The sequence below is a fragment of the Mauremys mutica genome, chromosome 2, assembly GCF_020497125.1.
Source record: "Mauremys mutica isolate MM-2020 ecotype Southern chromosome 2, ASM2049712v1, whole genome shotgun sequence".
NCBI lineage: Eukaryota > Metazoa > Chordata > Testudines > Geoemydidae > Mauremys > Mauremys mutica.
The window spans coordinates 206,430,521-206,444,110 of NC_059073.1; the positions used below are offsets into that span (position 1 = coordinate 206,430,521).

At 40.9% G+C, this 13,590-nt stretch overlaps 1 protein-coding gene across 7 annotated transcripts; it reads right to left on the reverse strand.

Moving 5' to 3' along the window:
* Positions 1 to 1,885: 1,885 nt before the first annotated feature.
* Positions 1,886 to 13,422, reverse strand: LOC123363552. Of its 7 annotated transcripts, none has more exons than XM_045004663.1 (6): positions 13,159 to 13,422; positions 10,772 to 10,927; positions 6,971 to 8,905; positions 4,287 to 4,412; positions 3,515 to 3,640; positions 1,886 to 2,224 (listed from the first exon to the last, which is right to left on the reverse strand). In XM_045004663.1, the coding sequence occupies exons 2-6, from the start codon at positions 10,917 to 10,919 to the stop codon at positions 2,187 to 2,189; spliced, it is 2,373 nt and encodes a 790-aa protein (XP_044860598.1). In that variant the 5' UTR covers positions 10,920 to 10,927; positions 13,159 to 13,422; the 3' UTR covers positions 1,886 to 2,186. The 7 variants fall into 7 exon arrangements, with proteins under 7 accessions (XP_044860598.1, XP_044860599.1, XP_044860596.1 ...); XM_045004664.1 differs by lacking the exon at positions 13,159 to 13,422 and adding an exon at positions 11,921 to 11,983; XM_045004661.1 differs by lacking the exon at positions 13,159 to 13,422 and adding an exon at positions 11,617 to 11,895.
* Between the last annotated feature and the right edge of the window lie 168 nt (positions 13,423 to 13,590).

The window sequence follows — 13,590 nt, forward strand, 5'->3', positions numbered from 1 at the left end:
TCCTCCTGAACTGTTGTGGCACTACCAGAGAGCTCTAGAGAAGACAAAGATGTTTGGAGCAGGGATATCTATGTTCTGCATGCACTGACAAGGTCTGAGCATAACAAGCTACTTAAAATTCAGTGAGAGGTCAGAGATGACTTTGACATTCCAAAGTCATTGATTAATAGCCAACTAGCACAACAAACCAGCTACAGGGAATATGTGCCGTGGAAGAAGTTTGTGTCTTGCACTACACCTGTCTTTCCTTAGCAGATCCATAGTTAGCACAGAGTATTTTTGTAAGTGGTTCTTACATTCTCTTCATTTAATTGAAACAGCTGTAATTTGATCTTTTCACCCAGAAGCTAAGAACAAACAATTCTTAAATCAACATTGAAGGGGAAGAAATTATACAACACCAAACATATAGAATTCCTACACTCAATGTGAAAATGCAGAATTAAAATTTGACATGCCAAGCCACCATTGGCATAAGATTTGGTGATTATATCCCACCCACCCTCTGACAGAAGATTTAGCTAGAACCACATAGCTTTTAGAATTTGAGTCAGAGACCAAAAACAAAAACAAAAAACCCTGTCCAACGAAACATCCAGTGTTGGAATTTCAGGGGTCTGTTTGAACCTCCTTTACCAAAAAAAGGGAATTTTTTTCCTTCAGCATAGTAGGGTTCCTTGCATAGTCTGTTGAAGTCCCCAAAAGTAAAATGCAACAAAGTGGTAGTTATAAGTCTGTATCTGAGTCACTACTGCCTAAAATGGCAGTAGAGAGAAGTCTGTACAAACAGGCTGTTCAACAAGGTGATTTAACTTAGACACGTCAAGCTGGTTAGGTACCTAGCTGAATCAGATATGCAGAGGAAGATCTAGTGTCTTTCTGAAGTGTTAGGCAGGGTCTATTTCACACTGACTTGTGTTCTGAACCACTGCAATTTTGGCCCATAGCCACACTAGCACAGTTCTGAGCCATTTAAATTGAAATGCCCTCTGCATTTCTCTTCCACGTGTCTCTGCTCAGCTCCCAGAATCTACTGCATCTGAGATGTTTTGAAGTACTCCCGTAATTTGTTCTATTCCCATACATACTGCCACCAAGACAGTTCAGAGAGAGGTATTTTAACATAAGGGTAAGTTACTTGGAATACATGTGTAGTGACATGGCATTTTACAGCCATACCAGGATTAAGTGTTTTTTAGGAAAACAGAAGAGATTGTTAAAGTGGTGTTAGGCTCAGGTCAGGTGTACCCAAATTCAGAGTTAAATGTATTGGATGTATGAGACCGGTAGCTGCAGCAGCAGAGACACCAAGACATCTGCAGAAGTTGTCCCTTAAAACCAGCGTGCTGGGGATCATTTAACTGTTAGAACTAGAGGTGCTCTCTGGATAGAGCACTACAGTCTCCACATTTGTCAGGCTATCATTACATAAAGCAGCAAGAGGCTATTGAGTTATTTTTTACTGTATATTAAATTCTTTGGTTCAGGAACTGGAAAAAAAATCTGAATTCTGAAGAGTTGTTTTGTCATTAGTATTCGCCACTGAGGATTAATCTATCAACTATCCTAGACCTAGTTTTCCTACAGGAGAGGGGACCTCAGGGAAAGTCATGGCTGGACTCCTGAAAGAGCACTCTGAAAATCATCCCCACTGTTCTATTCTCTGAAGATAGAGAAATTTAGGTACCTGAAGTCTTGACCTCTGAAAAGCAGCGTGGAAGTTAGGGTTATAAAAAACAAGCTTTGCAGTTAGAGTTTAGAACAATATGGTAGGAAGGTAGGAAAGTAAGTGCAGTTGCTTAGGTGTTTACTAGTACAGACAACCCATCTCTACATTAGACTTGTGCTTCAGTACAGTATTCAGGAAAGAAAACCCACACATCAGTGCAATTCTGTTAACTTTATTGCTTTTAAGCAATAAGTGAGTGTTCTTATTTACAATTTAGAGTGCTTTATTTCAAGTGTTCCTTTCATTTAATATTTTATATAGTGTACTCGAACTCTTTACCGTGTTACTTCTTACCCTTTAACTGTGCATAGTAGCTTAGAAAGATTTATACAAAAAACAAAAAAGCTACTTATGGACTCATTTTAAAGATTAAGAGACATGCAACTTCAGTATGTTTGTGTTCTTCCCCCAGCATTTGTAATAATCAGATTTCCCCCTTGCATTTGCAATAGTCAGATTATCTTCTTTTGTAGAGAGACCTCTTTGATCCACACCCTAAAAGAAAAAAAGAAAAATCGAAAGACTTAGTTTTTAACATATGCACTTTCCCTTCACTGATGCTTGTTGTAAAGTCTTCCTTTAAAATAGGCAACTAGCTATACTATTGCAGGAAAAAAACTAGGAGTTTGAGACATACTGAAGTTCCACCTGCTCTGCAGTCCTAGATTCTGCAGCACAGATCCTGGATTGTATAGCAGTAGTACAGACGATTATAAATTGATTATTTTAAAAGATGGTTTGTTGAACCAGTTAGTATAAAATTCCTAGCATTATTGGTTTGATATTAAGTTCTCTTATTTTGTTCCTTAATTTTGGTGAAGGACTATCAGGAATATATAAATGCATTGCAGAAATTGAAGGCAGCAGGCTGGAAAAATTGCACCATTTTTGGCATTAGCGGGGAAATACAGGAGGCAGTTTGGAATGTGCAAGCTGACTGAATGCTCCTACTAAAAAGATCAGGAGTGAAATGTCACCACTGTGCACATCTTAAGTCTCAGTTAGGCTTTGAGACCACAATGATTTTGATTAGTCAGGCACTTGCACCTCTGAGCTACCGTTTCAGACTGCAGACAGATTCAAACACTCCATTGGTTTATACTGTTCATGTCAGGAGGGTTTATTGTGGAAAACCAGTTTCAGGTGGGAGAGAGTTTTTTCCTTCATTGTATTCCCTACATATGAACAGTCTTCCTCCATTAGGTCAAGCAACTATGCTCTCCCTCACCAAATGTCTCTCACCTCTTCGAGCTAGCTTCCAATAATCATGGACCTCTACTCTTAACTCACAATGCTTTTATAAAGTCACATTAGAATGTATTAGTTAGTATAAGATTAAAGACCTTGGAATTAAGACATGTGCCAACTTAATTGTTCAATCACTTGAGTTTGTTACATCTCTATTTTGACTTTTAACAATAAAAGTCCCTGCTCCAGAGCTTACAGTGCATTAAAAAACAAACTATAGTACCATTAGTGTGATATGAAATGCCAACCATTGTTTTTTAAAATAAAAATTTGGAAGCCTGGAGTTTAAGGACAGAAAGATGATTTGTAGTAGAGAATGACAGGGTCAAAGAGTTCTTTTATGACAAAGGAGAGTCTAAAGGACTATCTAAAAAGGTACTCATGTTTTGAATGTAGATAATCCAAGAGTGGAGATGGGGGAAGAATAAAAAAACAAAACAAAAAAAATGCCCCCAACACACAAACACCACATGACAGTAAACTTAGAGTTACTGCTAGAACATATCTAGTGTTTATGGCATGTAATAGTATGCTAACCTTTGTGTGCACTGGGTTTAGGCATTTCCCATACTTCAATGTCTTCTGCCTCACACTTTGTGTCTCTACGTTTGTAAGGGGGTTTGCCTATCCTTTTCCTTTTTGGTTTATCCAAAAGCAGATTACCTGAATGACCAAATAAAAGAAGCATTATTACTTTTTCAAGCAATTCAGAATATTTAGATTTCACTTAAGACAGGCTCTCACTTAAGTTTATAGTATTTAATAACTTTTACTCTCTTTCCTGAAGCAAGGATTCTCTCTTCCCCACACACTCTTCTGCCACTCTTTACAATTAGTGTGGATCAACAGCTATAGCCAACATTTTCTAAAAGCAGCATCTGCATAGGCATGAACATGAGATTTAGCTTTAGAATTCACTTGTCAAGAGGGCAATGAACTGCTGCTGAGGGTGCACAGAAGAGTTATGTCCCTAGCTAGGACAGGGTTAGAGTATCTTAACTATGTAGCAATACATTGTCCTAGTAAAGACTGCATTGATACAAGGCATCATGTCTTGTCACATTAAAATATACTGTTGTAGCTTTAAAATAAAAGTTTTGTCCACCACAATCACCCCAACTCTCTCTATATGCAGACTCCCTCCCCTGCAGAGCAGCCAGATTTATAGATTATCTGAACCACAACCAACATGTATTTCCTTTAAAGCAATAACTAAATATCCCCCCAAAATGGCAAAGTATTCTGCTGAAAATAGTTTCTCTGAAGATTTAAGGGAAGAGGATCTGAGGTGACAAGAAATCAGCTGTACCTTGTTCTTTGCTTTTGGTTGGGGATGATAGGCTACCACATATCAAGCTGGCAAACTTGGGTTTAGCACCACTTCTAATCCAGTACTCATCAGCTGTGAGCCCCATGTTTTCCTTTAGTAACCTTACTAATTAAAACATAGTGAGACATTGGAATAATATCAGTAAGCATCTACTGTAAGCAACATTACCATACTGACTTGTTACAGCTGACCTACAATACAGAGGCAAAATGTGTAGTCCACAGAGGACTATATTTGAATTGTTTTTTTTTAAATCTAATATTTATATGGATACTAATCACTGGTAGCTGGGTCCCAGTTTTTTTAAAATGTTGCTCATTAGACTCAATATGCATGTTTATCATATTGTACCTTTGTGTATTACCAAATTTGATAGATATTATGAAAGGGCTGCAAAACCTCACATGGAACCAATTACTGCTTGATTATACAAGTATATCATGGCAATTTATGGCAGTGCTTTTGAAGAAAGCACAAGCAGAATTACTGTAATTAATAGACTGATCATTAGCTAGTTACAGTCACAGGAACTCAGTTACCTGAAGTTGACTTTGCTTGTCTTTGTTTCTAGCTAAAGGAAATATTCTCTTCCAGGCCAAGAGGAGTTTTTTAAAATCACAATTTAGTTTAAAGTTTTGCTAGCGTGCTAGAACTGTTTAGTTGTCTTCAACAAGTTAGATTAAAAGGAAGCAGTAGTTTATCTGTAGTTTCAGTATTTGGTTCTCCTGCAGAGGTTCCTCTAGTTTTAAGCAAGCTAAGGGCAGCAGACTTGGCGAAGCCACTCATCTGTCATAACAGAGGGGGTGGCTGGGCCAAACCTGAGTTGCATTATAAACCCATGTGCCAAATTACACCACCACTCACTCAAATCTGGCCTGACCATTCTCCACCCCTCAACTATAGTCATCGCAGAGAAACAGTTGGGCCAAGTTTGAGGGGCAGCATGCTGTCTTGAGTGGCCTCTACTCCCCTACTATAGATATAGGAAACAGGTTTATATCAGCTAGCATCATCAGTTTATAAGACAGTTCCCCCACCGTAGCTAAGCCCATTTTGTAACATGGGGGGTATGGTATGGTAGGGTAGCCAGTGTTGACACAAATTTAAGAGATTATATTGCCGAGATGCCATTTGACAGTGGCAAACAAGAGTGTTGTTCATTTATTTAACAAGTTAAATTTATTGAAAAAGTGTATTATCCAAGTCAAAAAGATTAAATGAGGATCATTCCACATTTGTTTACTAGCTGACATCACTTGAAGCTCAATCTTGGGTAAAAAATTATTTTATATATAAATATATATGAATAAAAATAAGAGTTCTACACTGTCTAATAATATTAGAGACTTCAAATTTAGCCTTAGCCAAAAGTTTGCTGGCTATGCACAAGGCAAAAATAGAACATAAGAACATAAAAGAGTGGCCATACTGGGTCAGACCAAAGGTCCAGCAACCCAGTATCCTGTATTCGGACAGTGGCCAATGCCAAGACCCAGAGGGAATGAACAGAACAGGTAATCATCAAAATGATCCATCCCCTGCCACCCATTCCCAGCTTCTGGCAAACAGAGGCTAGGGCAGTGGTGAGCAACCTGCGGCCCGCAGACTGCACATGGCCCATCAGGGTAATCTGCTGGCGGGCCACCAGACTGTTTACATTTGCATGGCTGCCCACAGCTCCCATTGTCCGGGAACGGCAAACCGTGGCCACTGGGAGCTGCGGGCAGCTGTGCCAATGTAAACAAACTGTCTGGCAGCCTACCAGTGGATTACCCTGATGGGCCGTGTGCAGCCTGCAGGCTGCCCACCACTGGGCTTGGGACACCATCCCTGCCAATCCTGGCAAATACCCATTTATAGGCATATCTCCATTAACTTATCTAGTTCTTTTTTGAACCCTGTTATAGTCTTGGCCTTCAGAACATCATTTGGCAAAGAGTTCCACAGACTAACTAACAGACGTTTTGCAGCATGAGCTTTCGTGGGTGACCGAAGAAGTGGGTATTCACCCACGAAAGCTCATGCTGCAAAATGTCTGTTAGTCTATAAGGTGCCACAGGATTCTTTGCTGCTTCTACAGAACCAGACTAACACGGCTACCCCTCTGATACTTAACAGACTGACTGTGCGTTGTGTTAAAATTAACCAAAAAAAACCAAAACTTCTTTTTATTGTAGTAGGTTCACTATAGTTCTTTAACTAAAGACCAGAAGTGCTACAATTCTCAAAGAGTCACTTAGGAAAGCTACAGCATTTTCTCTTTCTTAGTTCTGGTTTACACTAAGGGGGGGTGTCGAACTAGGGTACGCAAGTTCAGCTACGCGAATAGCGTAGCTGAACTCGAAGTACCCTAGTTCGACTGACTTACCCGTCCAGACGCGGCGGGGTCGAACTTCGCGGCTCCAAGGTCGACTCGGCGGTGGAGTTCCGGAGTCGACTGGAGCGCGCGGGGAGTTCGAACTATCGCGTCTTGATTAGACGCGATAGTTTGAACTCCGAGAAGTTGAACTCACCGCGTCGACCCGCGCGGTGAGTATGGACCTGCCCTTAGCCCTCACAGATTTAGGGAATACAGCTAGCACTTCGAATTAGAGAGCTAACACATGCTGCAAAATATTCTGAATCATGATCCTACAGCACTTTTATCCGTCATATTAACTCACCTCTTGAAGACTTCTGTGAAGTTCTCTTATGGTCAGATCCCTCTTGTTTTGCTGTAAGCCTCTTTTTTCCATAGTACCCATAATCACTGTACACAACCTCATCCTGTTCCTTCTCACTTGACTTATAAGCCAGACCAGTGCGTTCACAGAACCCACTCTTTGTTTTCATTTTCTCCCGAGCAGGCCAGCTAATCAAGTGAGCTGGTATGGCATTTTTAGGTGGTTTCCAAAGCACCCTCTGGCCAATTGGTCTGTAGAAACTGCCTTTACCAGAGGTCAAGTGTCCATATGGAGTGGCTTCTTGAAAGAAATATTCAACTTCATCCAGATCATCCTCCTCCTCATTGTCACCTTCTTCCTCTGCCACAAAGTATTCTTCAGAGTCTTCAGCCTCTGACAGAGACAAGCTCTTAGCAGCTTTTTTTTTTAGGGAGTAGATTTTCTTCTGACCAGAAGATCTAGGGAGGACCCCAATCTTTCTACCTCTGCTGGCCATCTTTTTAATCTTCACTTTCGAACAGCTTTTGAAGTTCTGGCTATTGACAACATTGGTCTGCTCCCTTCCTACCACTTCATCTTCATTAAGGGAGCCACTACTTCTAATTTTCTCTTTCTCTGAGCCCTCTGTACTTTTTTGGAAAGCGTACATGCTCTTCTGAAGCACATAATCAGGGACAAAGTAAGACACTGGTACATCATCAGTTGATGATCCTTCATCTTTAGAAGACATTTCATCAGAAGACAGACTGAGTACACTTTGACGTTTCCTTTGTGGCAAACACACATTATAGTTGTAGTTAGCGTCCATGTCATCCACACAAGCTAGCCAGCTGTTAGAAGGAACATACTTCTCCACGGATTCTTCACACCATAAGCTTTTATCTGTTATCTGACTTACATTGGTTGGACTGTGGCTCTGATTTAACTTTTTCTGCAGTGGACTTGAGTCATGTGTTATTTCTGTACTGGATGGAAATAACCCTGCTTGCTGATCAAGGTTGGACTCCTCTTCAGAAGTTTTTGAGGCAGCAGATCTTTTCAAACTAGATTTTTTAAACAACGTGTCCTGCCTTGCCACTAGCTGATCATTACAAACAGTTCTGGCCAGCTCAGCAATTTGCATTGCCCTGGCTTCATCTAGAGGAGATTTTGCCCTTTGGGTTGCATTTCCCTGCTTTTCTGCATCTAGCTTTACTTCATTATTTTGGACCTCTTTTTCCTGCCCACCTTCACCACTCTGCTTCAAAGAAAGAGCAGTTTTTCGTTCATCTGAATAAGAAGCGCATGACACTAATTCTTCCCCTTCATGAGGGCTGTATATTACCCCTTCACAAGAGCTAACAGAAAACAAGTCACGTTGCACGATATTCTCTGGGACTGGTTTACCACTTGCCACATCATACAGAGGAATAGTTTCCTTAAAGGACTTCCATAGCTGAATTGCAGGTGAGCCATTTCCATACTCTATTCGGACCTCTTCTTTCTCAAAAGCATAGCTTCCTGAAGGAATGTTTCTATACTGTGAAGAGCTGGAAGACCCCTTATTTTGAAAGTCTCTTTCTGGAACAAGAGAAGATCCAGCTGAATCTTGTTTCACTGAAGTACTTTCAGTTTCTGTACCCATACCAGAAGAAACACAGCCTATATTTCCTGCTTCACAGCCTTTCGTTTCTGTACGGAGATCCTGATGCTTTTTTGGTTTGTTTTCAGGCTGTCTAGGATCAGTCTGTGTTTCTTTGGTCACTGTTCTTTTCCCAGGGCCACTATAATGTCTAAACCTTGTTGCATGATAAAACAGAGGAGAGGGTGGGGGGACATTAAAATAAGGTCTTCTGTTAACTCTTGTGTGCATGGGATGTTGTGGAACAAGATATCCAGGGTACTCATGTAGTGCAACAGAATAAAATGGAAAATATGGATTTCCACTTCTGAAACCTAGAAATATTGAAGAGGGAAAGGAGAGAGATATGCATTTGTCTATATAAACAGCACTATCTTCTGAAATAAAAGCTGAAAGTCATCAGAATCCATTAGGTACATAGGAACTCCCATACTAGCTCAGACCAGTGGGCTATCTAGTTAAATATCACACCTCCAACGTTGTCTAGTGCCAAATACTTATGAGGAGAGTGCAAGAACTCCATAGGGTGGCAATTACAGGGTAATATGCCTATAGGTTACATTTCTTCCCAATTCCTAAAGCATGAGATTTAATTTGCCATCCAAACTGCTGGAGCTTTTATCTACTAAGTTATTATCTATTAGAATGCCTTTTAAAGAACAGCTCTAACTACAGTTAGAAATTCAATTAATATATGCATTGGCAAGCACTTATTGGGCAATAGTATGTACTCTTAAGGCATATTATGAGCATTTTAATAAGATCTGATGTTCACTAGAAGTTTCTACTTGAAACTATGCAGTCTCAGAGTCCTGTGGCACCTTATAGAAGACGTATTGGAGCATAGGCATAAGTATTCACCCACAAAAGCTTAGGCTCCAATACGTCTGTTAGTCTATAAGGTGCCACAGGACTCTGTCGCTTTTTACAGATCCAGACTAACACGGCTACCCCTCTGATACTATGCAGTCTCGTATTAGCCATGACTAATCAGAAAGCCATCAATACCAATAAAATTAAAAAAAAAAAAAGCTATTGAAAGTCTCTTATGTAGTCAGATTTATACTTGCATATTGCTAGAAACAAGATTGAAATAGCTTTACTTGCCTTGTGCATTTAGTTAAGCTTCAGGCATAATGTTCTCAACTCTCCCTTTGCCCTGCTATTACAGTACACGGGATATTTAAAAAAAATCCCACTCAGTTTTTAGAAACCTCCATATAGTTCACCTCCCCCCCCCCCATTGTTCATTGCCTTAAGGCAATGGGAGTTTGGAGGATTTTGCTGTACAATTCAATGAAGCATTTGTAGTTTCTCTTTAACCCGAAGTTGTTCCAGCAGCAACCCCACCACAACAGTCCCTGCGCCTATTAGGGAGAATGTGTATTATGATGTTATACTTCTGATATGTCGTCAAAGCAGTAGTTTAGTTTTTAGCTAAAAATCTTGGACACTCCCAGACAATGCTCAAGTGACATTTTCCTCCACTTAATATCCCTGACAATGCAGGCTTTGGCATGGAACCTTTTAACAGGCATCACAGTGAGAGAAGTGTCCCAAACATGAAACTGGAAGTTGACTGACAGTTTCTATTTCAGTTCTGCCACACACTTCCTGTGGGACCTCCGGCAAGTCAGTCTGTTAATTAATGCCCATTCTCCACAAACTTACAACACAGGGGTACTCATTCAATATCTGTTAAGGTGTCAAAACCGGCACTATCTTACAGTTCAGCACTAAGTTATGTCAAGGTTTCTGCGTTGACTGAAGTTAGCCAAACTGATTTTACTCAACATTCCTCATAGGCAAAGGATATAGTAGTGATCCCCTTTATACATGCGCTTTCCTATTGTTGCCAGTTGCTGAAACTGCCTGCTTCTATTTACCAAACTCTTCCTAGAAACTTACTCTTCTTGTCAAGTTCATTTGGAGTTGTCCCACTCATGAAACAGACATCAAACACCAGTTTACAATATAGCTGAACAAATAGACAAGGAGAGCACATTTTAAGAGAGATGCCTTCAGTTTAATATACTAATAATTCTAGGCTCCATGATATTAGGGGAAATATAAAAGTTACACAACAGATGAAAGGAGCTTTAATATAAAGTTTGCATTTCCTTCACTCAGGTAGTAATACAAAAAGCATATTTTCCTCAGATGGCTCTATTTTGCCTTACCTGGGGCAGGTACACAGTATGGATTATATAAATGACTGAGGTACCATGGATTGGGGAAAGGTTGTTGTGCTGTTGGCTGTGCATAAAAAAAGGGTCTTGTGTGGTTTGTGGAATATGGTCCATTTTCTGAAGCTGGAGCAGTGTTCATTTTTTAAGCTGAAAGACAAAAAACGTTATCAGGTTTTGCCACTTTAAAACTACCAAGGGACATGACAGATCACACTTCTAAACAAGTCATAGTATTGCAGGGATGAACAGACTAAAAAGTCTCCAAGTTAAAAAATTAAATATTCTCCTACACCCATGCAACTGACTCCATCTTGAAAATGTTCACTCCCTTTCATTTCTGCCCCTATTAGGAGAGAAGATAGGACGTCCACATAATATCTAGAGATAGTAAACCTGATTTTTCTATCAAGCCAAGAAGTTTGGCACTCAGCTGTCATTTGTCTCACTAGGCAGCCACATGACAAAAAGCAAGACTGTCTTTATACACACCACTTCTGAGCATATAACAACAACAACAAAAACCCCAAAACACCACCAACTTCATCCATTCTTCTCTAGATTCTGGGTTGTTGTTTTTTTTAAACAAAAACAAAACCAAAACAGAATTTTTCTTTTTTCTAGATGAGCAGAGTTAAACCTTTTTATAAACTATGTACTGCCAAGCCCCTCTGAAACAACCTGCACAAGAAGCACCTGGCTGTCCACAATTAACTTACAAAGCAGTAAAAGAGTGGTTAGAAAGTAAAACAGTTGGCACTAGCTGGTATGAAATGAAACAGACATGCTGATGAGCTAAAGACTTCATAAAAGTAAATGACAAAAGTTGAACCAACAACCTGTTACAGATTGGTACACAGCTCACTCCTCAGGAGAAAGAAAACCACTCAGGGCAGAGTCCTCTTTCCTTCAGATTCCATCTAGAACACAGTTTCAACACAGATTGACTAGCCACCATAAACCTACATGCTCCTCTTACTGCACCCACTCTTCTAGACCAGACACCCAAAAGGCTAGTTTGACCTTTGAAGAAAGCAAGCCCTACAAAGGTAAGCTATTCCTCCCCCATCAAAGTCCTCCCAAAACTAAGGTCCATGCTGCTGCTTGCAGCCCAGCAAGAGACTGGCCACGCCTTCACTTCACCTTGTTTATGGAACAGAACTACCACTTTCCACTCCCTTCACCACCTGCAGCTCATTTAATAGTGATCCAGGGACCTTTTCCATCAATCAATGGGAGTGGTAGCCAATGGAGGGAGCAGGAAGAGTGACAAGTGTTCCAACCCCCAGGCAGAAGACCTGGCAGGTACCCCAATCCTGCAAACACTTCCATGCATTTTATTTTCAATCCCTATAAGAATTGTGACCTAACTGATGTAGATCACAGGCAAAAACAAAATATGATCTGTCCTGAACTTAAAGTTGTGGTTCAAAACAAAATCTTTTTGTGAAAAAAAAATCCTCAGAAAGCATTAAAAAAAGTTTGTCACATTTTATTTATTGATTTTATTGGTCACTGTTAATACTAACAAAAGTAAGAGACTAATGATATTATATGTCAACACAGGGACTTAGACAGCTGAAATTCACAGCCCACCTTCTTAAGCAAGGAGGTGTGTCTGCTCCAACAAAATATACTCCAACTCTTGGCATGTATGAAAATTAATGATAGAAAAATGATTGGGATCCCAATCCAGGCATGGGTCTTTAAAAATGTGGGGATTCTAACTGTCACTTAATTGAGACACCTCAATGAATCACAGAGCACCTATCATTCTTGGCAGGGACAGTGAGAGGAAAAAGAGAAGCATGATGTGAGGAAGGAGAGATTAACTCACATGGGAAGAGAGAGAGAAATGTGGATGAATTGGAATCTCTATGGCTATGTCTACACTAGGCACCTTTTGGTGACACAGCTAAAAGGCATGCAGCGTAGCCACTATTCGTCAGCAGGACAGAGCTCTCCTGTCAACAAAAAACTTCCATCCCCAAAGAGCAGTGGTAGCTTTGTCGGCAGGAGAGCTTTTGCCGGCTCTCCTGCCAACAAAGTGCTATCCACACTGGCCCTTTTCGCCAGCAAAACTTTTTGTTGTTTGTTATTTCCACACCTCTTGAACAACAAAATTGTCGTTCAGGTTCCTGTGTAGACAAAGCCTGTATCTATGTAGGGAACTTTCTCCCTAATTTTTTCACTTGTCTTCTCACGCTGTGTTGGTCAGCTCTGTATCCACTGTAGAGGCCCCAATCATAAAATGCGCTCTGTATGGGCAGGAGCTATGATTTCACTCTGCTCACACCTCCCCATTGGATTGCGCTCTCCCTTAGTTGCAGTGTTTCCAGCTGTTTTGATCACAAGTCTCAGGAAATTTTTTTAAGCCCCACCTCCTGGAGTCGTGTGATCATGCAAGACTCTCAGCTTCCCTTTCCTTTTCCAAAGTAAATGAATTGCTGGCGCTCCTCTGGGTGGAAAGGAAAGCTGGAAAATGCGAAGCCTGAAGGTTCAAATCCCAGAGGGCAGGCACAGAGCACCGAACACTTATTATTTTGAAAAATTGGATGGTTTTTAAAGCCCAGCGCATGATCTTTTCATCCTCGGGCCATCACTGTAGGTGTCTTTCCTCTTCACTCCGGGCCACCCGTTATCACTCCCCTGCTCCCCCTGCGAGTTCCCGCCTTCCCTCTGCGCATCACGGGACCGCCCGATGGGGAGCCCGGAGCCTGGCAGGCGGGAACCTCAGCGTCACGCGCTCGCTGCAGGGCTGCAGTGAGCGCTGTGTGCCGGCAGGGGGCGCCCTCCGCGCTCTCTCCGCCCTA

Bases quoted from the DNA above. Each gene is read 5' to 3' on its own strand.
- LOC123363552 (XM_045004663.1), bottom strand. From the start codon at position 10,919: ATGAACACTGCTCCAGCTTCAGAAAATGGACCATATTCCACAAACCAC. The intron at 4,413-6,970 runs GTGAGTTAATAT...TGTTTTAATTAG, and splicing joins TTCACAGAAGTCTTCAAGAG to TAAGGTTACTAAAGGAAAAC. The intron at 3,641-4,286 runs GTACAGCTGATT...TTGGTCATTCAG, and splicing joins AACCAAAAGCAAAGAACAAG to GTAATCTGCTTTTGGATAAA.